Source organism: Thunnus thynnus, chromosome 17 (genome assembly GCF_963924715.1).
Source record: "Thunnus thynnus chromosome 17, fThuThy2.1, whole genome shotgun sequence".
NCBI classification, from domain to species: domain Eukaryota; kingdom Metazoa; phylum Chordata; class Actinopteri; order Scombriformes; family Scombridae; genus Thunnus; species Thunnus thynnus.
The window spans coordinates 26,565,639-26,587,450 of NC_089533.1; the positions used below are offsets into that span (position 1 = coordinate 26,565,639).

General features: G+C 40.9%; 1 protein-coding gene across 1 annotated transcript; it reads right to left on the reverse strand.

Moving 5' to 3' along the window:
- Positions 1-920: 920 nt before the first annotated feature.
- On the reverse strand, positions 921-21,030 carry csnk1da (casein kinase 1, delta a). The gene is made up of 9 exons (XM_067615592.1): positions 20,555-21,030; positions 11,392-11,502; positions 9,186-9,334; positions 7,791-8,019; positions 7,493-7,663; positions 7,039-7,187; positions 6,713-6,881; positions 6,191-6,303; positions 921-3,748 (listed from the first exon to the last, which is right to left on the reverse strand). The coding sequence occupies exons 1-9, from the start codon at positions 20,628-20,630 to the stop codon at positions 3,698-3,700; spliced, it is 1,218 nt and encodes a 405-aa protein (XP_067471693.1). The 5' UTR covers positions 20,631-21,030; the 3' UTR covers positions 921-3,697.
- Between the last annotated feature and the right edge of the window lie 782 nt (positions 21,031-21,812).

The following is a 21,812-nucleotide window of genomic DNA, read 5'->3' on the forward strand; positions in this document are numbered from 1 at the left end:
TACAGTGTATGTCTGTATTACAGAACCAGCTCCTGTAAATTGCCAGGGGCTAAAATGTCGTCCTGGATGCTTACTCTTATTATAAGTGAGAAAGGGAAATATTTAGGCACAGCAGTGCTTTGAGCTAAATGCTTATGTCGGCATAGGAACATGTTGATGTTCACCACCCTTAGTTTAGCCTGTCAGCATGCCAACATTTGCTAATTAGCACTAAAAGTAGTTATACAGGTATCTGGTTACAAACCAAGGTATTGGACAGATTTAAAATTGTACCTGAGTCATGGGTTCACCAAAATCATTAGGGTTCATGAATGTCTGGACCAAATTTCATGGCTATTCGTCCAATAGTTGTTGAGATATTTCTGTCTAAACCAAAATGGTGGACGGATTTAGAGTGGTCATCCATACAGCCATGCAGCTAGGGTGGCTAAAAAAATCAATTTGTGTAACTTTAATACCAGCATATGTCTGTTTTGAGAAGTGTGTGAATCCCCTTAAATGAGGATTTTTCCCCCTTTAGTTCTAGTGATTATAGCTGTGTGCACACTCTAGTCCATAGCAAATCATAAAATTTGGCAGGGATATCAATGGTCCCAAGATGTTTGGGAATGATTTTGTTTTCCTCATGACCTTTAGTCTAGTGTCAGGCTAACCATTCTATGTGTACTTGTTGAACTTCTACGACACTTGATCTATGACAAAGTATAAGGTTTTCCATGAAATGTTAATCTTATGGAGAAATTTTCAATTAATTTTACTGAAAATTCATGCAAACAATGGTAAAAACCCTTTAATGACACCATCACCTTTCCTCTAATGCTACTCTAAGGAGCATACAGGATAAGTTCACCCAAATCATACCATAAAAGGTTATCCAAAACCACCCGAAACATCCAGTCCAGTCAATAAAACACAACAACTACAAGTACTTATTAATTTATTTACACAATTTTAAAATACACAAATACAGTGGCATTACAAATGAGGAGCAAAAGTCTTAAGGTGGGGGTGGAAAGACAAAGATTTCCCATGAATCAACAGTAAGATGCATTGTGGGACATGAGCAACCATCTCCACTGTAGTTAAAAGTAAAATCAGACAGGAGGTGACAAAATAAGAAAAGAAATAACTGAGTGAAGCAGACATGAATGACAGACTGAAAAAAACTATTATACCATGTAAAGTGTACTTGCATTTATCATAGCCATCATCAGTGAGACAAGTTAATCCATCACTTTTTTTGTTTGTTTTTCAATCCCACAGGTGATGTATATTAAAAAAAAAAAAAAAAAAAAAAAACCTGCGTCAGCAGGAACTCTAATGGAGTGAAGCATTCCCTGTCCCTCCATACGCTGTCATCATCCCAAACCGGAGAGCGGCTCGTGTGGACGTGGTAGACAGAGTAGGCACATCCTATACACAACATCAGAACAAACACGTACAAATAACCACTACAACCCCTTCCCCCTTCAACTACAGAAAATGGCCTACAATACTTTGCAACCAGTCTACCACATCGAGAAATTTCTACTTCAAAATCTGCAGGATTTATTGGTCAGGTCGGCCGACCGAGAGGAGCCGCACGAGGCTCCAGCTCCGATACCACTGGGACTCAGCCATGACCTCGTTTCTTAAGACAACACTCCGTCCAAACCTCTCCAAAACCTCCCCCAGTTCCATCCAGCCTGATGTTAAAGCACACCTGGCCATTTTCCACCTGGACTCACGTCATTCATCTGATGGGGATGTGCCGAGCTGCTCTGAAAGATCAGCGTCAGATTTAATCCAAGTCCGATGATCTTTTTCAATCCCTTGTTTCTCTCACCTTACTAAGCTGTGTCTATGCCAGCTGTTTCTAAGGTTCATAAAAAGATTTTTAACTGAAATGAGTCCCCTTATTATGGGGTCAAGCTCCAAAACACAGGATTATGGATTTCCCATAATGCAGCTTTTATCAAAGCTTCTTCAGACCCCTAGAAGACATTGTACAACTGTTTTCGCAGGCTGAGTAGTACTCCCTGTAAATTGATTTTTGATGTATAATAACTGGTGGAGTGTCCCTTTAACACAGAACCGTACAGGACTAATGCTGATGTAGTTTGAATGTGCACTGTGTAACCATGTTGTAAGAGAATATCAAAGGTAATAGAATAATTTTACCAAAGACCTATTTGTTTTGCTCACCAGGAGGCTTTTCTCCAACATAATCCCCCAAATGACAAACATTAACCACTGTTTTGCCTTTGGCCTACAGTTTTGATGCTCTCTGTCATGGTTTTTCCAGCTCCCTGTTTGCGTCGGGCTGGCAAACTAAAACATTTTAAGAAGTGCAATATCGATAGTGAAAGCTGTAAATTGTGGCAAGTATCATTACATTGGAAAAGACATTATTTAAGCGCTTGTGAGGTTGGTTTTTGTGGTGTCTACTGGGCTAGGAGGACTGTGTTGGTGAGCCACATCCAGACAAGGTGCAACGTTCTGAAATTTTGGTCAAAGTTGATGAGTGTTGAACAAGGACTAGGTAGGAAATGGTTTGAAGGTATGCTTGAAAAAAAATTTAAAAAAAGAAGCTGCATTTGGACTCAAAGTGGAAGCAGATGGAAAGATGGTCTGGAGTGGCGTTTAGGAGGCAAAGGAGTAAAAGAAAGAAAACCCTCGACCCCACCCGTTTGAGCTTGTACAACCCTAGGACAGAACCACACAAACACACAGAAAACCACATCACTATGCACCGGGTTAAAAACGACGTCTCATCCATTCAGTGTGGACACATCGACCCTCCCGACTATTTCACTGCTCCATTCACAGCTTTCCCAGGCAGCACACTGCAGTCACAACCTGAAGACGGAAAGAAAATGTGCTGCGTGTTTTTGGATCAACTATAACTTCCTGGTTCTAACACACCTGAGGAGGAAAAGAAAATATGGGATAACCTTTGAAAATAAAACATTAAAAGGCCTTTAGTCCCATTTTAAAAACTAAGTAGGATTATACTACCTTAAATTTAAACCTAAAACATCTAAAAACAAAAAAAGGAAAATGTGTCAACTTGTGGGATTAAAGGAGTCTTTCAGGACACAAAAGAATTTAGGCACTGTCCTTTAACACTGTCTTCTTGCTTTTCATAGTTAAAAAAGTCCCACACATTATCAACAATTAACAGACTCATCCTGATCCGTTTACAAACCCAGACAGCTTGTGACTTTGGGCCAGTGGAGCTGGTGTGAGAGACATTTTAATGCTAACAACAAAAATAAGTAAAACCAAAGTAAAAAAAAAAAAAAAGGATGCCAGAGAAAAGTGAATCCATGGCTTCATCAACAGTAAGGAGGGTGGGGGGGAGGAGGGAGGGTGGGGGGGGGGAGGGGTGTTTCCACATCTTCCATGGGAGTAGAAGGGAGGCTGTGGCTGCTACTTTGCCAAGATGGTTCTCTGTCACACACACACAAACACACACACATTCCTGGTTGTGCATCTTTTCCCCCCCGTTGAGTGAACAAGAGCGCAGCCAGACTCTTGTGTGTGGGTTGTTAAGTCTTCCGCGTCCTTAAAGAGTCCTGTGTATATGTACGTGTGTGTGCGTGTTTGTGTGTGTGTGTGTGTGTGTATGTGTGTGTATGTGTCTGTGTGTGTGTGTGTGCGTGCTGCAGGTGGTGCATGTTGAGGCCTCCGTGGTGCACGGGTGGATGGGAGGGTTTCACCGTGGGGCTGCAGACTGGAGGCCGCTGGGTGTGACCCGGGACAGAGCCTGATAAACACAGATGGAAAAGGATTTTTATGATGATGTCACCAGCAAAAATCAATATCAACCAACAGTAAAGAGTACGTTACTTCACAATAAATGCACTGTTTTGCGTTATTAAATTATAAGCACAGTTGCTTTATAAAAGTGCCAACTGAGTCTGGGCTCAGCTACTGCTAAAAGCTAACACTTTAAACAAGTTAGCCTCTGGAATATTTACACTCTGTTATTATATTTTATGTCTTTTTATATGCATTTACTGTTTTTCTGTAATGATTGTACTTGTATAACCAGAGTGACAATAAAGGAGACTCAGGCTGACTGGAGTAACGGTCACTGCTTTACAATTTGTCCAGTAAGGGAAAAAAAAAGACACTACAGATCGTGCGAGTAGTGACAGTTCTGGTATGTTATGTTACTACAGTTCTGTGAATTCTGGATGATTTTCTGGACATTCACATGACTGAAAAGCATCTGGTGTAGACGGTTTGAGGAAACAATAGAGGGACATTGGGCGGTTTTTGAATACGTGAAGGGGATGTGATCAAGCCAAGTTGATCTTACTAATTTTGTCATTAGACCCCTACTGCAGGGGCCTCAAGCATTGTGATTTGTTGGAATTTAAAGGTGCCCTGTGGAGTTTTATGTGGAGCACCCTGTGGAGTGTTTTTCACCAAAACACATTTTGTATATCGCTGAGGTTTAACTAATGTGTTGAGTGCATTTTATTCCACATTTAACACTTCTAATGCTGAAAAGTATTGTAAATCCTGCAATTTTTATATCCATGTTTGCTGGCTCACACTCTTCTTCTTCACTGCCTTTTGCTGGTGCATAGCTAGGTTTCTTTGTGCTTTACCGCTACCAACTGTCAATACGGAATACCAAGGAACTAGTGGCAGGAATGTGTATCCCGTTGAACATGTGCGTCATATGAATGTGTGATACAATCTGGAACTCACAAAAACATTCCTCCATTGCACTACTGACAATCAAACACCGGTTCCTTTAAACGTCTGAAACAAGAAATCAACTTATATTTTTTGCCAGGAAATCACACAGAAAGCTAAATCCTTCAGAGTAAATCTAGACCATCCTCCCCTCTGGTCAGAGATATGATTCCCAAAATCATGTGCGACATGTTCAAGTTTATTTATCCCACATTTAATCAACACTGAACTCTGACACACCCTAAACTGCTCCTAAGTACCTTATCTTATCACCGTTCTATTTATTACAGTGTAACCTTTTATAGTAGTCTGTATTGCTTGTGACGTAACAGCACTTTTAACATAACTGACTGTCTTATTGTTTTATTGTGTTTTTATTGAGGTTATGAAGGTACACAACAATGTCCTCTTATGGGAAATAAAGATCTGAGCTTGACAGAACCAAACAGTCTCTATGAAAAGTGAGGTCTATAGCAGTCATTTTAAAATTGGCAAAATCACATTGTTTTGTTTTTTTTGTAATTTGGAAACATCTGCAAACCGACCCTTTAAAATGAAATGAACTTGCTGCTTTAAATAGACAAGCTGGCTGAGCAATAACAATGCCAGTAACTGTCTGGGTTTACATGTATACACAAGAAATAGTCATAGCCGCGCATATCAATACATGCAAATGAGTTTAATTATTCATCAGCATTTGGATTATTCATGAGCTGCAATTTAAACAAGATAATACAGCAGCAGAGATCAAAGCAAAAAGCAGAGACAAAACAAAAGAGCACTTTAGTTCAGTGTGTGTTAGATACACTTGATCAACTTCTTGATCAACACCTAAACTGGTCAGTAGAACAACAGCGGACGGTTTGTAGGAGACTGAAATAGATGTCAAATTAAGCCTTTGTTTTTCATTTTTAGTGATGACTGGCTGTGACACTCTTTGACCTCCTGGGGGAGCACAACATCTACAAAAATGAAAAGTGAAGCCATTAAACAGCAGATTGCTGCTGAAGTGACCTCAGCTTCTCTGTTCACATCCGCACTAGCAGAAGTTTGGTGGGAGATCCTCTTAAACTACTTCCATAACAAGACAGGTGACTATTCACACTCAACATGTTGGACTCCTACTAAAACTACTGCTGCTATTGAAGACTTTGTGTACTATTCAGTTTATGGACTTAAATATTTTAAAGGATGAACACTGACATGTCTGCAACTACTCTGCAATATCAATCTCATTTGCTCTCTTCTTGCTTTGTTTGCTGACTGATTCTAACACTCTTCATGTATGTGATTTATTTCCAACTGAAAATGAAAAAGGGGGAACCAACCAACACTTGGTGCAGGGCCAAGAGGAAGTGCACTGTCCTTTAACACTGCCTGACAGTGTTTTGTATGTTATGTTCTCTTGTGATAAATGGTTCCTATTTGAAGTTGTGCCAATCTTCAGCAACTGACCACAGATGATTCATTCCACATTTACATCATATATATCTGTTACCTGTGAGGTGGACATGCGGGATGTGTCCTGGCGTCCCGTCAGGTCTGAGGAGGAGATGTTGACAGGTGCTCCACGATGAAGACGCATGCTGACCTTCCTCTCCTTCTCCAAACCTGAAAAAGGTACAAGAAGTCAAATTATTACAATCAGGGGAAGCAAAAGATTAAGTAGACTGTGTCTGTTTAAAAAGCCACAGAGTGAGTTGGTAACTTTGTGTTTGTTTTCCACCTGCGTGACTCTTTACAACTTTGCTGAATATACAAGTCTCCTTTTTACAATGTGAACGGACATCTTTTCTAGATATAAATTGCAGCATGTGAAACAACAAACATGAGGAAAATATAAATTGAAAGATCTGCATTTTCAACAGAATACAGCAACTCACACCAGCAGATGAAAAGATGTGAAGAGACACCTGACTTTAAACCCCTGCACAGTGTGCGATAAACGCAATCTTGCTGAAAACTGCACAATGTGAAGGGGCTTTGAAAACTCTATGTGAGTGTGTGTGTGTGTGCTGACCTGTGTGTGACGCAGGGTTGAGTGGTGAGGGGGCTGCGACATCCTGAGCTGCTCTGGCTCTTCCTGAGGCAGAGGCCATGCCCCTGGCCCCGGGGTTCCTGCTGTGCCTCAGCCTCTCCTCCCGCTCCCGGCGCTCCCTCTCTGAGTCCTCCACGGCTCTGTTGGCACCCTGAAACACACACAAACACACACTTTAAGGTTTGTCTCTCAATATGTACAATCCTGTAATTTGGCTATAATAACAGAACTATGTGTAAAGTTACAGATCTATAAATCAACTTGGTGGAATGAACTGAATCCACTCTCATTGAGATAATACAACTTACAAATTTGAGCATGTTCCAGTCGAAGACGTAGTCGTAAGAGAAGCCTTGTCTGTGGAAGAGGTTCCTGAAGAGCTGGCGGAGGTATGAGTAGTCGGGCTTGTCGTCAAACCGCAGTGAGCGGCAGAAGTTCAGGTAGGTGGCAAACTCAGCTGTAGGGTCAGAGAGGACAAGGAAACTCACAGTGAGCTTGCTGGCACATACTTCAACACAGACAATACAAACACAAGAGCCGTGCAGAGAACTTTCCACAAGTGCTGTAATGTAATTTTTTTTCATGTTTGCCTTCTCTGTCTGTTCTTCAGTTAATAAGACTTTCAAGAACTCCTTTACAATGTGCATTAAAGAGGTGCTTTCAGTCACAGCAGTGAGGATTTGGTTTGCATCAATGTGAGGACACAAATCTTAAAATCCTGCACTGATGTAACAGAAGATGAGAGGGAGCAATCAAACTTACATGGGTAGCCTTTGCAGAGGACCTCAATGGGCGTCGACATTTTCTTCTCGCTGATGCGTTCATACTTCTGCCTCTTGGTGGCAGCTTTGAGGCCTTGCCAGGGCAGAGAACCCAGGTTGAAGTACATGAGGACGTAGCCCAGCGACTCCAAGTCGTCCCGTCTGGACTGTTCTGTAGACAGAGAGAGAGAGAGAGAGAGAGAGAGAGAGAGGAGACAGTGAGGATCATCAGCCTGGAGGAGTCTTAAAAGACGTTTCTACTCATGGCAAAAGTCATCATATTTTGGGAGCGGTCTTACCGATGCCCAGATGTGTGTTTATGGAGGCGTAGCGGGCGGTGCCGGTCAGGTTCTTGTTCTCGCGGTAGGGGATGTGCTGGTGTGTGCGGGCGTCACGGTATTTCTTGGCCAGGCCGAAGTCGATGATGTAGACCAGGTTGCCTTTCTTTCCCAGCCCCATCAGGAAGTTGTCTGGCTTCACGTCTCTGTGGATGAAGTTCTTGGAGTGGATGTACTCAATGCGGCTGATCTAGAGGGAGAAAAGCAGGAGAACCTGACGTCAGCTACAAGAAACATCTGATCATCCAACATACAATTAGTGAGCTTAAAAGTTAGATGGAGCTCCAGTGGCAAGGTGAAGTAATGTTCAGGTTTGTAGGACTCTTTTTGGATCAATCCATCACTTTAATGTGGAATAACAGCCTTATAGTGCTAATGTAGGAACAGTTTTATAGGAACACTGCGTTTCTTATTGTGTAAATAATGTCCCAGAGATTCAAGTCTATTGTTATTCTTTTAGCTCTCTTTAAAATGTGGAGGCTGTAAACATGACCTTCATTCAGATGTTTGGCTCTATTTACTGTAAACCTCTTCATTCAATTTTCATGGCCTTCCAAGATGGTACATTATAGATGGGACATTTGTCTTGATGAGAGTTAGATGAGAAAATTAATACTTCTCTCATGCTTGTACGATATCTATGAAGCTACAGTCAGCAGCTGGTTAGCTTAGCTTATCATAAAGACTGGAAACAGCTAGTCTAGACACTGACGTAGTCTGAAGGTGACAAAAATCTATCTGCCAGAATTCAAAGTCCTTTTAATTCAAAGTTCAAACTTCAAGGCTCGTGGTGGTGGAGCTTTTGCTCTTCTGGTTCCAGGTTGTGGAACAGATCTTGCTCTGAAGGTCTGATCAGAGAATTTTAAATCTCATCTAAAGAAACATTTATGCTCAAAGGGATTTTATTGATACTTACTTGCCCTGATTTGCTCTCACTGTTAAGCAACTTTTGCTTTTCTTTATGATAAATATTTATCTTGGTGCTTCTTACTGTTTTTTGTAAATGTGAAGCACCCTTGTTTTGAAGTGCTGTGTAAATTAAGGCTTTACTTGCTTACTCTAAAGCTCACTAATTGATTACAACGTGCTGTTTTTACACTTCGGTTTTTGTACAGATTAAACAAACAAGATATAACGTGTTAATAAGTGAGCTTTAGAGGTGCCAGTAGGTGGATTTTGTTACTTTTGGACAGAGCCAGACTAGCTGTTTTCCTCTGTGTTCAGTCTTTATGCCAAGCTTACCAGCTGCTGGCTGTAGCTTCATATTTACTGTGCAGGCATGCCAGAAAGTACTTAACTACAGAAAATACTAATCGTTCCAGCAACTACACAGTCCCTGTGCTCTCTAGCTCTCACCATCTGATCGGCCAGCAGCAGGACAGTCTTGAGGCTGAACTTCCGAGAGCAGAAGTTGAACAGATCCTCCAGACTGGGCCCCAGCAGCTCCATCACCATCACATTGTAGTCGCCCTCGGCCCCGCACCACTTTATCGTCGGAATACCCACTGCAGGAGGAAAGAAGGGAAAAGGTTACATTTAGTACTTATTTACTATTTACATGGAAAAAGTGTTACTACAGAGCATACAGCTGACAGGTTGATTTACATTCACCGTGATGAATCAATGTAACGGCAGTTGTGTTTAAGAATGTCGTCTGGCTTTACTTTAGGTTGTATTATGTAACTTGTACTCCGAGCAGGCCACAGCAAGTTCGAAACACTCTAGAAGGTGCATGTAGATACAAAGATATGCACACAAGCACCAATACAGTGCCACAAGTTCACTTTTCCAAGTACCCAAAATATTTTTTATTTGGGGGTTATTACAAAACTATTGTTTTGTGGCTGCTAAGTTTCTTTCCCAGCAGACATTTTTTTCCTGTTGATCTGTCTGCTGAACTGTGACTGAAGTTAAAAACACTCAAATGGCAAAAAAAAAAAAAAAAAAAGTTTGTGGTTGAGACTTTCAGATTATTTTAAAAATGTCTGATACGGGCCAGAGTCATGTGACCATTGAGAACAAAATGGCTAAAACGTGAAATCATGCTCATACTGTCTGTGCATACCCCCACACACAGGAGGACTGTTGCAGCACAGGCCAGCTGGTTTAGTAGTAGCTGGTAATTGGCTGACGTTGCCAAGGCAAAGAGGCCATCTGGCATTTCCTTCTACAGGCAGACAGTAACAAAATGCTGCTGCTCAGCACCTAGTGCACACACACACACACACACACACTCTGCATCAGCTATTTATATACGTACAAACGCAAATACATCCCACAGTCTGGGTCACCCAACATGCCCCATTAAATCCTACCATGCTGGAACAAAAATACAAATGCATGTGTGCACATAGTTGTGCTGACAGAGCCGAACCGTCTCTTTCATATGCTTAAATAGTCAAGCAGACCGTTTGCTATGAAGACTGAAAAAACTAATAAACATAATAGAAGGAAAACTGGTCTGAGTTTGAAGCGTGCCATGGTGGTTTTGAAAATGCAGTTGTCAGTTTTCTTCAACAAGTTGTAGAGACTACTGAGCTGGCAGAATATTTAAAGAACCAGATTTTTTTTAGCACCCAGCAGCACCCCTAACCCCACTGTTCACACATACTGATGCAGGCTGTCTCTTGCCTCTCCCACGCCGCAGGCTTGTGGGCATGTTAAGTGTGGAGTACGTAACTTCCACGCACAGCTCAGATTGGGTAAGAATTTTCTTACGTTGCCAGTATCACTACACCAGCAGTTCTTTTCCAGAGCAGTATGTTTCCATGCATAGCTTTTAGCCACCGGAGTGACGTGGCTTTATGGATGGTACTGTCGGTCTGTCAGTCAGTCCTTCCCTCACTTTATCTCAACAGATTAACTGTCATGACATGAAGTTCAAACCTTCATGGTCCCCAGAGGATAAGTTGCATCTCATCTGGTAGACAGCTGAGAGCTGCTAGAGTTTATTTAAGTGCCCAACAGCTAATTCAAGATAGATCATTCAGAATCAGGAGGCTGATGATCGAGACAACCGACTCTTCCCTACATTTGTTTGAAACACTTTTATCTGTTTAAGAGGAATAGAAAACAATTTCTAGAACGAACTGAAACAAGTATCTCCAGGTTGTCGCCTGCTGCCTCGTCTCAGAGGACATTAACACAAAATCAAACCTTTTCCAGCTGCTGAAGTCGTAGTGGGAGCATGTTTTAAGAGGTTCAACTCACAATCCTGTCATGTCTGTATATTAGAGCCTAACATGTTCTCCCAGCTCACCATTTACAGTTGAGTTTAAAAACATCTGCAGTTGTCAGGGGGGAAATAAATGCCACTGTAACAAAATCTGACTCTCTTATCATTACCTACCTCTGGTTAGTCTGTCAGAGATACCCAACATCCATCATTTTCTGTATACAGTAGCTAGTGATTAACAAGATGGATTGATAAGTGTTTGTTTACATTTTGAAGTGCTTGTAAATATTGATGTGGACCACTTAGTTCCTAAAAGCCCCAGCAAGACTTTACGGAGTCGTACATTGTAGGATGTGTGTGTAAATGGTGTGTTAGAGTGTACTGTACCTCCACCCTGCATCATCTTGTAGATTTTGCTCTCTATGTGGAGCTGTGGGTGTTTGGTCTTCACACATTCCAGTTTAATAGCCACCTCCTCTCCGACTGAGATATCAGTGCCTAGACAGACAGAGACAGACAGAAGGGTTAGCTGCATGACCACACATCACATCATTTTGCTTTAAAAATGTTACATACAGTAGTGAGTACACAGATGTTCACAAAGGAATGGATTTATAAAATGTGACAGTAGCTGATCCTCAGCATGGAGTATAAGCAGTTAAATGAGTACTGCTGTCGGGTCAAAGTCCAACGTCAATGCCGCCTTTGTATCTGATTCATCCAAGCTCACTAACTCTATGAAACAAGTTTAAGATGATAATAGTTTGCTTTGTCAACAGGTCTCAGGAAACATCAATCCTTTAAGCGGTTGGTGATTAAACTGCTGAGGTACACAAAGAAATATCAGTGGTTGTTAACACAGCAAACTCAGCCAGTCTGCACTGTAGCTGCTCTTCTTTCATGTATCTTGTTCCTACTTGCATGTGCAGCCCGGATTCCTAACAGCTATCATTACATCTTCATCTAACTCCTCTAAGGGACAAGAGAATTTGGGGAATTTTTCATTCTGAGACCACTCTCAGCTGCTCTCTGTGATCTGACAAATCAGAGCTCCAGCTGCGTTCTTCCTAAATATGGTGAAGGGGTCCAGTTCCCTCCATATAAACACAGTAACTCGACTCCAGGTTATGTAATCCCATTTCAGTTGAGACACACACACACCCACACGGCTCATATCGTGTAGGCTAACAGCAGCACCAATGGTGCATCATTGATCTCTCTGTATGATGTCATCTGGACGGGCTGGGCTGCACTCAGCAGGGCGGGGCACACAACTGAGGCCATGAGCTCAGTTTAAAGCTGCTATGTTGTATAGTTTACGCAGAAGAAAAGTTTCAATAATGCAGGCCTGCATTATAGGCAGCCTGGGCTTACCACGCTGTACAACATGTAAAAAACTGCTGTGGACAAGTTTTGCAATGATGCTAGTGCAACGCTATCCTGCTGCAGATCATCTGAACTCCACCTAAACCTAAATAAAATAGCATTGATCCGCCTCTGGCTGGCTGTCCAAATCCATATGCCAATCAGTTTGGGTAGTAACTTTAAAAAGGTCAGTTCACCAAATCACAAACAACTAAATTCCAATCTATATTATCGGGGACATATTTTGTTTCACCACAGAGTGTGGAGTGGTTATGATTACAATGTTAAACAGTAAAAATGAGAATTATTTATTAATGGACTCCATTAATGGGCACCAATAGGACGAGGGCTAAAATGCCTATTATTTCCTTAAACACCATTTATCCAATGATGAAACAGTTTTTACCATATTTCTTACTCACATTCAGCCTCTTTGATCTTTTCATTTCATTTCTTTGTGTGTAGGTTTGTGTGTTCTTGTGTGTTTTATTTGATTTTATTTTTTTATAACCTCTTGATATAAATATTTGTTGTATTAATGAAATGCTGGATATATACTTATATATATATATATATAATAGAAATAATAATACGTAGAAATAATGAATCACAAATAAAGTGAGAATCATCACTGTCAGGGCAGCATTTTTATTTCATAATGTGAATTTTCACAAGGAATTCAAAAGAAAGACATTCAATTTATGTCCATCTACCAATAGATGAACTGAACAATGTTTCAGCTCTAGTTGACTGATAATCATTTCACCTCCTTTAAATCTTGCCAATCACATGACATTTACAATGATATCTTATCAGTGAACTTCTGTATTAATCAGAGAGTCAAAGTCTAACATTAAACTTCCAATGCAGTTTTATGACTGTATTGGTTTTATAGTCAGACTGACAGGGTCCCTGTCTGAGTCCATGAACAGAAAATGATTTATGATGTATTTGCTGGTATCTGTCACTTATAGATTTGCTTGCTTATTCTGTTTCACATCACTGTAATTTAAATGTTAAGCAGTTTATTAAGTAACGATTTCAAGGCCTCATTTTGGCTCTAATAACATGTTATGTCCGTCTGTCATTTATAGACTAAATGATTCAATTAGAAAGTAACTGACAGTTAATCGATAATGCAAATAACTCTCACTTGCAGCCCTAAACATCATGTATGAGATTAGTATTAAGACTGCTGTTTGCTTGTAGATTTAACAGGCTTTACTTTCTATTTTAGAGTCAGTGAAACATACATACAAAGACATCTGACTCATAACGACTAGCTCTAGTTTTGTGCTCGGCTAATCAATATCTCAATCAATCGGCAGCAGTGAAAATGGCTGTAAAGGCTCCACACAGACTGAGCAACACATTTCAGTGTGTTGGCTGCTTTCTTGCATCATAGGAATGTGATGTGTTTTTTTCTGTTGAGCATGTGTATGTGTTATAGGTAAGATGGTGTGTACATGTGCAGTGTGTTTTTATCCTCAACTGTGCTGGTGAAACATGTTCAGACACGTCCCTCCACACTGCTTCACAAACAGCAACATAGGAAAACTAGGAGGTGGAAGTAAGTGTATGTAAAAGCATTTTCTCATCACTTGATTAATTGTCTGGTCTACAAAATGTTAGAAACTGTGGAAAATGACATTTGCATTTTCTCAGAGCACACAGTGATGTCTTCAATTTGCCTGAAGACATTAAGAGATTCAATTTACTGTCATATATGACTGAGACTTGGCTGCATATATGACTTGTTTGAAAAAAATGATTAGTCAATTATCAAAATAGTTGTAATGAAGGAGAAGGAAGTTGCAGCTTTAACATGCTATAAAGACACAAATGTTTATTGTTCATAATTAAATATTCTCATGCCATTGAGGCGTTCCATTAGTTGCATATTAATCATCACGGCAGGAACTTGAAATGATCAAAGTCAACACAGAAGCCAAGCTCTCATTGAAGTCATTCTTAAGTGTCACTTTGACATTCACAGCACAGACACGGGCAATATGATAAGAAGGATGATGTGATGCCAGGCAAGTCAGACCAGTCACAGAACGCAAACACCCCCCCACCACCACATCAAAACACTGTGGCAACAAACTGTGGGAGGTGTAAGCTAGCAGATGCAACATGTTGCACAGAGAATATCAGAGTTAGAGTGCAAGCTTCTAGTAACTGCAGGGTCTGTTCTTCAGGACAAGAACCACAACAAACAGAATCTGTTACTGCAGGACGTCTTAATGCAGCCAGTCACCAACTCTGGAAGTCATTCTTCCTCCAGAGACGCACGCACTGAATGGGCCCCCTTCATTTAACAGACAAGATTTCACAACTCCCAACGTTTCTGAGAAGCAGCTGTCTGAGGTGACGTCAACAAAGCCACTATCAACACCATGCAATGTTATTTTTCACACCATCAAACCACAAAGCAAAAAAAAACAAAAACACGACAGCACCGAAAAGCCTCATGAAAAAGTCGCCAGCTTTAGGTCATCTCAAGTTCTCTGTTATTATGGCTCTACAACAACCTCATTGTTAGCTCTGCATATAGAAGTGGACCCATCCCTTTTAGCATACACTGCAGGAACCACTTCAGTTTACTGAGTATCACAAGCTAAATATCTGTTACACAAGGCCTAGTCTAACAGGCAAACTTAGACAGTGCTGCGCTGTGTAACCACATAATTTCCATTACCAGATGCACACACCAAAAAAAGACACTGCATTAAAAAAAACACACACACACAGACACAGCAGCCGTTTGCATTTGTGGAGGCATGTTGCTTCAGGTAGCACTGAGAGGATGAAATATGATCCAGTGAGTCCAAATTTGAGATCCATGAGTTTGAAGGTCTTCTAAACACTGCACAGTAACGACTGTGCAAAGTTATCACAGCAACAATCATTTTATCCAACGTCTCAACACACACGAGCTTAACAGGACAATTACGTTATTGATGTTATAATCTCCTAGAAGTGTGTTCTTGTACATATTGAGCCCTAATGAGGGGCTGCATTTCTTCACGCACTGCCTTATTTACCATTAAAATCCAGTGAATACATACTGAGCTACAATCAGGTGATGCCACAAAAGGGAAACTATATGGGGTGTATTTTATGTTACACAAGACTTGCTGAGCAAAATCCAGTTAAGGGAGTTTGGACGATGACAAACACAACTTCCTCTCCAGCTTGTTTCAACATGCACCCAATGTGCACATCATCCACCAGCAGATAACGCGACAGGAGATTCAACAGGAAATCTTTGTGGAAGTACAACTAGACTCAGCCACTTCACTAACTGCTTCGTGCAGACTTTGCATAAATGACATTTTGCTATGACAAACCTCTGAAAGATTACAAGCTATATGACCGGTCCAGAATATTTTACTGTCCACATTTGCACCCAGTCACAGCACATTCAGTACGAGGCTTTGTTCCAAGAGCTGACCTCATAATTTTCTCCTCCTGCCAATAACAAACAGCCTCTCACACCAATACAAGCAGAATCCACCACTCAGACAGCCCCGACACACCGAGCTGCTCGCACACTGTCAGCATTATTAAAGCACGCTGCGTTCACACACTGTGTGGGAGCGCAGTTACTGTGAAATAGAACTCCATCTAATATCAGGTACTGACAGGTCATACGGTCCACTGTCAATCTTGTTTTCTCTGCACAGTGTAGAATTCATTTCATTTTTTGATATGTCTGCTTCGAGCTTGAACTTTTCCAAACACAGAACGCTGCCATCAGACTTCAAAAACTTGAAGCGCAGAGTGTGTGAGGCACACACCGTTCCGGCTGATTAACTATGTTACGTTATTAGTCACCAGAGTGGGGGGTGGGAGAGATGAGTGGAGACAAAAACACGGAGTGATTATATAAGCAGCTGGCAGCTCTTACTGTCAACCCAACCAACAGGTCATGTGGAAGACGAGACTGAATCCTCTTGATACATTTATTAACCGTCCTTCTCTTGTGGTTTGAAATGCTTAGTTTAAAGAAATATGAGGAGATATGAGTTTCATCTGTGTGAGTAGAAGTGGGATGTCTGGGATGTGTTTTGCCGAGCTCAGAACAAGCTGTTGGTGGTTGCGTTCCTGGCACCCCATGATGTGGGTGCCAGGTTCTGATAAGGAAGAAGAATGCGTTGAATAACAAGACAGATCTCTGGCAGAGCTGCATTTTCAGCCTTTTTAATAGCTCTCCATCATGAGTCCCACAATGATATAAAAGTGCAATGCTAAATCTGTGGAGTACTCTCAGAAAACATAACAAGAATTGAGCTTTTTTTTAATCTCCTTTCCTTTCTTATCCTTTTATCGCAAAACTGTCAGCAACATAAAAAGTAGCAGCAGCTTAGCTTGTATATCAACTAACAACTGAGTTCTTGGGACAATACATATATACATATACATACATACATGACAGGGTCTTACTAGATCAACAACTATTTGGACATTTAGCTATTTAGTCATATAAATTGTGTACTTCACATTTTTGTCTATCAATTTTTCAACAGCGTCTTTTAGATTCTCTTGTGTATCTTTTCTACCACGCAGCCATTGATTTGCATTCAATTTCATTGGGGTGAAAATCAGACTCTTAACCACACTGAACATAAAGTGTGCATTATCACTGCATGGTAAAAATGCCACCAAAGTTTAATAACATACAGCGATAACTGATCAATGATGGACGCCTATAATATTAGGAAAAAAATGTGTTGAAATCTATAAAACACAGCAGCATTGTTTGGAAAATGGTTAGCTGTGATGTTCAGTATATGTGATTTGTAGCCAATGGGCTAAACATGCAAATCCACAAGTATTTTTAAAATACATTTTGCTTAAAGTTAATTCCTTCTAAGCTTAGTATTGACATGATACTGAATTAAAATAGTAATAAGTGGCGGGACCTTAGGAGTGTAGGGCCTTTAAAAGCTCACTTTTTCAGTGCTTGTGCGTATATATTTGGGTCTCTGATGTGCCTACTAACACACAAACTGTGAAATAAGACCATCCGGTTAGTTTGGATGCTCAGTACTGTTGATATTCAACAAGCCATTCAGACTTGATGTCCTTTCTTACGTAACTTGGGGCTTCACTGAAACTGTACCCCTCCCCCCTCATGCCTTTATCTGAGCCACCACCCACTACATTTCCTGAGGTCCGCCATGTTTTGCTAGCAAGCACCGCCGCCAAGCTAAGCTAAGGGCAAAACATTTGCGTGTATGGTGGGGCTGGACCGAGTGCCGGCCAGCTCTGGAGGAGCGAGCCAGGGAGCAGAGCTGGAGAGATCTGCTTTGCTGCTATCTCATCTTCTTCTAAGTGGATTTATCTTCACACTTCTCAACCTAGCCAGAGCTAAGTTAACACCGGAGAAACACACCTCCTCAGCTGCTGTCATCAATAATAAACATGAGTTTATATAATTTTAAAGTTATGTGTATAATCAGTAACATCGCGGCCATATTTATGCCTTTAGATGACATTATTTTGAGTGTGGATGGAGCAGCTACAACGTTAGCATGACTCTGATTGATCTGAACTCCATTCAGAAGCATTTTAAAATGTGTTTGCTTGTCGTCTTGCAGACAGACCTGACAAAGCATGAATTCAGACTTTTTACAAATCAGCATCATGATGTAGTTATTTCGGCATCCATTTGATCCATTTATTGCAATTAATCACAAAAAAATCTAAGTTATTGTTGGGTTCATTCAGGCTGAGCTCCAGTAACTTCACTGCGCTGGTCTAGTCAGTTCCTGCCGTTGCTCGCTGGCTGTTTGGGGCGAATAAACACAAATGATCTTGCGGTAAAACTCGCGTGAGTAACGCAAGGCTTGTGGTGTGTTTGCTGCACCGCTCATGGGCACCGCTATGTTTTCTCTGGCAGCCATGTTTCTCCAGGGTTCATGCTCAAGAGTTGCCATGGTAGCCAGCACACCCCGTCGAAGAGGGGGGTGAGGTGGGCGGGACAGGCACTCAAACCAGCTGTTCTGAACAGGGCTGTTTATACAGGATGAGAGAGCTTCTGTGGTGATGATCCTTGTGGTATTTTGACCAAAGCATGTCAGATACATTTTATTAAGACCCCTGGAACTGTGTTAACTTGTGGTAAAGGGGTATAATATGTCCTCCTTAATTAAGAAGAATGAAATTTAAAAACTGCCTTAAACTCATACTATATCCAATAGTAAAAATACATACAAACAAAATTGCACATAATCCAGTTTAATACTTAAGAAACAACATTGCATGAATATTGGCTAACAGCGCCATTCAGACGGACTGAGTATCAGTAATATTCAGTGATATCACACTAGCATCATGTTGTGGGTGCTCAGGGTCAGGCCTGCGGATTTGTACTCTCTGAGTTGATTAGATGTCAGTGATGAAGTGACACAGTCCACAGCCAGTAAACACACTTCATGAATTAACAATGGCTCTTCTCTATTGTAGTTCAGATGACAAAGTCTTAAGCTCAGAAATGTGATCAGCTGTTCTCAACCACTGTTGCCAATAGCTGTGGACCTCCAATATGGCCACCATAGGATGCATTACAACTCAGTGTCAGGAAGATGCCCCCAATGTCTAATACATTTAGTGTATATTCTAATTAAAGAGCATATTTATGTTTTCCATGATCTCCATGTCCAAGCATAAATGATGGCGGCATCACAGCTTGTGGCCTGTCGTAATCCACTCTGCCTGTGCAGTGAATTATCTTCAACCAGCACAGATAGCATCCAGCATCCCCCCAACCTTTACCTTCACTGGGGAGGCAACACATCCAATCAATTATTACAAAGACTATCAAATCAATAGGCCACAGCCCCTGGCACTTTGTAGATGAAACGGAGTCATACATGAACAAGTCCCCTCTAGGCAGGCACTGAACAAGCAGCAGGATTTATTAACCACCTTAATGTCAAACACACCTCAGCTGATACTCACTAGGCCTTGGAGCCTGATTTGATTAATCCTCACATACTGTTCATATGCTGAACCTTCACCGTTTCCCCTCATGCCACATTTCTGTACCACAAATCATTCGTATATACACGTCATCAGTCATTAATGAATGTGCGATTTATCCTTATAAAGCTTTCAGAGTGTTTATTCTTTAGTTTTTACGCTTTTATTAATGGAAACATTAAAAAACATTTATAATCACACTATATAATGATCCTATGTTACATAAAACAGGAGAACATAACAATTTCAATTAATTATATTAAATGTGTGCAATGCAACAGTATTTGTGAATGGTGATTTTTGAATGAATATGGGTCAAACACTCACATCAGCTGCTCAAAAATACCTTTAAAAAGTTGACATATTACCATTTCAGTATATTCAGGGTCCCATTAGAAGAAGTCATATAAATTCAGGCTAGAAAAAATAATGTTTAGGGTGTTTTATCTGCTCTCAGATGTAAAAACAAGTCAAATTTGATCCTGAACGGTTAAATGTATAGTCCCAATGGCCAAAACTGAACACAATATAAAGTCTAACACGCTGAAACATTTTTTCAGAAGATTCAAATGACTGAAATTAATCTATATCTTCTAGAAACCTCTCAGGGAAAGACTCCTCTGTTTGAGAACCACTGATCCCATCTTTTCCTAAGAACAGAGGAGAAGACTGGCCTGCTGTGTTTAGGAGGTGGCTGTTCAGCATCGGTGAGCAGGTTACATGTCATTTATCACTTCGGGGTATGAACTGTAAAGCTTTTGGCCTGGTCAGTTCCTCTACACCTGCTGCTGCTTCCAGGTGAGTAAAGACAGAGATGACTCACTCAAATATTATGAAACGCGTACTAACTAAGTGGTGATAAAAGGTTTTGCTACACGGAAGCCTTTAGGCCCCATTATTGTCGTTAATGCAGCTAAATTTGGAAATTAATATCACATTATGGTGGCCCATTCACACAGAAAAATACAGCAGTCAGTATGGATTATCACAAGCTAACAGACGTCTTGTAACTGCCGCTTTGCTAGACAGACTGCTATCTTAAAAGCTAATGTTGCTAACACTAAACACTGAACAGCTGATTATTGGCTCGTTCAGGAAAGCAACCAGCTGGCAGGCTGTTACAGCTTCGTGTACCAAGTTAAGGTGATAGAAAACAAATAAAACACTACAGCGAGTTTATTTAACCATAACTTACCAAGGTAGATGTCTCCAAATGATCCACTTCCAATTTTCCTGCCCAGTCTGTATCTGTTTCCAACTCTCAACTCCATGATAAGCGGTCTGTGGTCGGCCAGCAAGCTCGCTAGCTCCAAAATATTAAGATAAAATGTTCCGTTTCAAGGTCCAAGCTTTTTTTCAAATTAGAATAGACAAAAACATCCGACACAGAACCTCTTCAAGCGGTGAATTGTGTCTTGTCTCCGGATGAAATCAGCTCTCACAATCTTTCGCCACTTATTTTAAAACGCTACTAACCTCATATTGCGGCAATACGGTACTTGTTAAAAAGCTTGAAGTGTGTACTTTATGCTCTCGCTATTTGTGATACGGATGAGTGTTAATTCTCCAAGGATGAGGATGGATTTAGAGGAGGTTAGATTCACAGTTATCACGGACCCTCTTCCCTCTCGGTGTCTCCGCTCTCTGTTCGGATCCTGCTCGCTGATCTGCTGCGTGATGACGCAAGACACTGCTGCGTGATGACGCAGAACACTGCCGGAGAGTGTATCATTAAAGATGAGTCAACAGCTACCGCCGCCGGTAACAGCTCCACCCAAACCCTAAACCCTCGGCTGTGAACCAGAGTTCTCAATTTAATAAGCTATGGGACAATTCTACTGAACTCTTGAGTCATGTTTGTGAAGTAATAAACAACTGAACCTGAAAATAGCCCGCGAAATAAGTAACTACTGGCGTTTAATTTTATGCCTACCATTGAACATTTGGTTTACCATTGATTTGATAAGTTTATATGATTCCTGCCCCGCTTTTTCTTGTGGGTGTCATCACTTTAATGTAGTCTTCTTAAATCCTATTTATATGTGTCTTTTTTTAAATATTAGTGTATATATATATGTGTGTGTGTGTGTATATATATATATATATATATATATATATATATATATATATATATATATATATATATATATATATATATCAAGAAATCCTACCAGTGGCTGGAAAAGGCTGGACTGAAGGACAGCACAGAAGCACTGATCATGGTAGCACAAGAACAGGCACTCAGTACAAGATCAATAGAGGCGGGGATCTACCACACCAGACAGGACCCCAGGTGCAGGCTGTGCAAAGATGCTCCTGAGACAGTTCAGCACATAATAGCAGGGTGTAAGATGCAGGCAGGAACAACGTACATGGAACAACATAACCAAGTGGCTGGCATAGTGTACAGGAACATTTGGACTGAGTATGGGTAGGAGGTCCCAAGGTCACAA

Coding starts and splice junctions, on each gene's coding strand:
- csnk1da (XM_067615592.1), bottom strand. CDS start 20,630: ATGGAGTTGAGAGTTGGAAACAGATACAGACTGGGCAGGAAAATTGGA. Junction 11,503..20,554: donor ATTTGGAGACATCTACCTTG/GTAAGTTATGGT, acceptor CTGTCTGTCTAG/GCACTGATATCTCAGTCGGA. Junction 6,304..6,712: donor CAACCCTGCGTCACACACAG/GTCAGCACACAC, acceptor TACCTTTTTCAG/GTTTGGAGAAGGAGAGGAAG.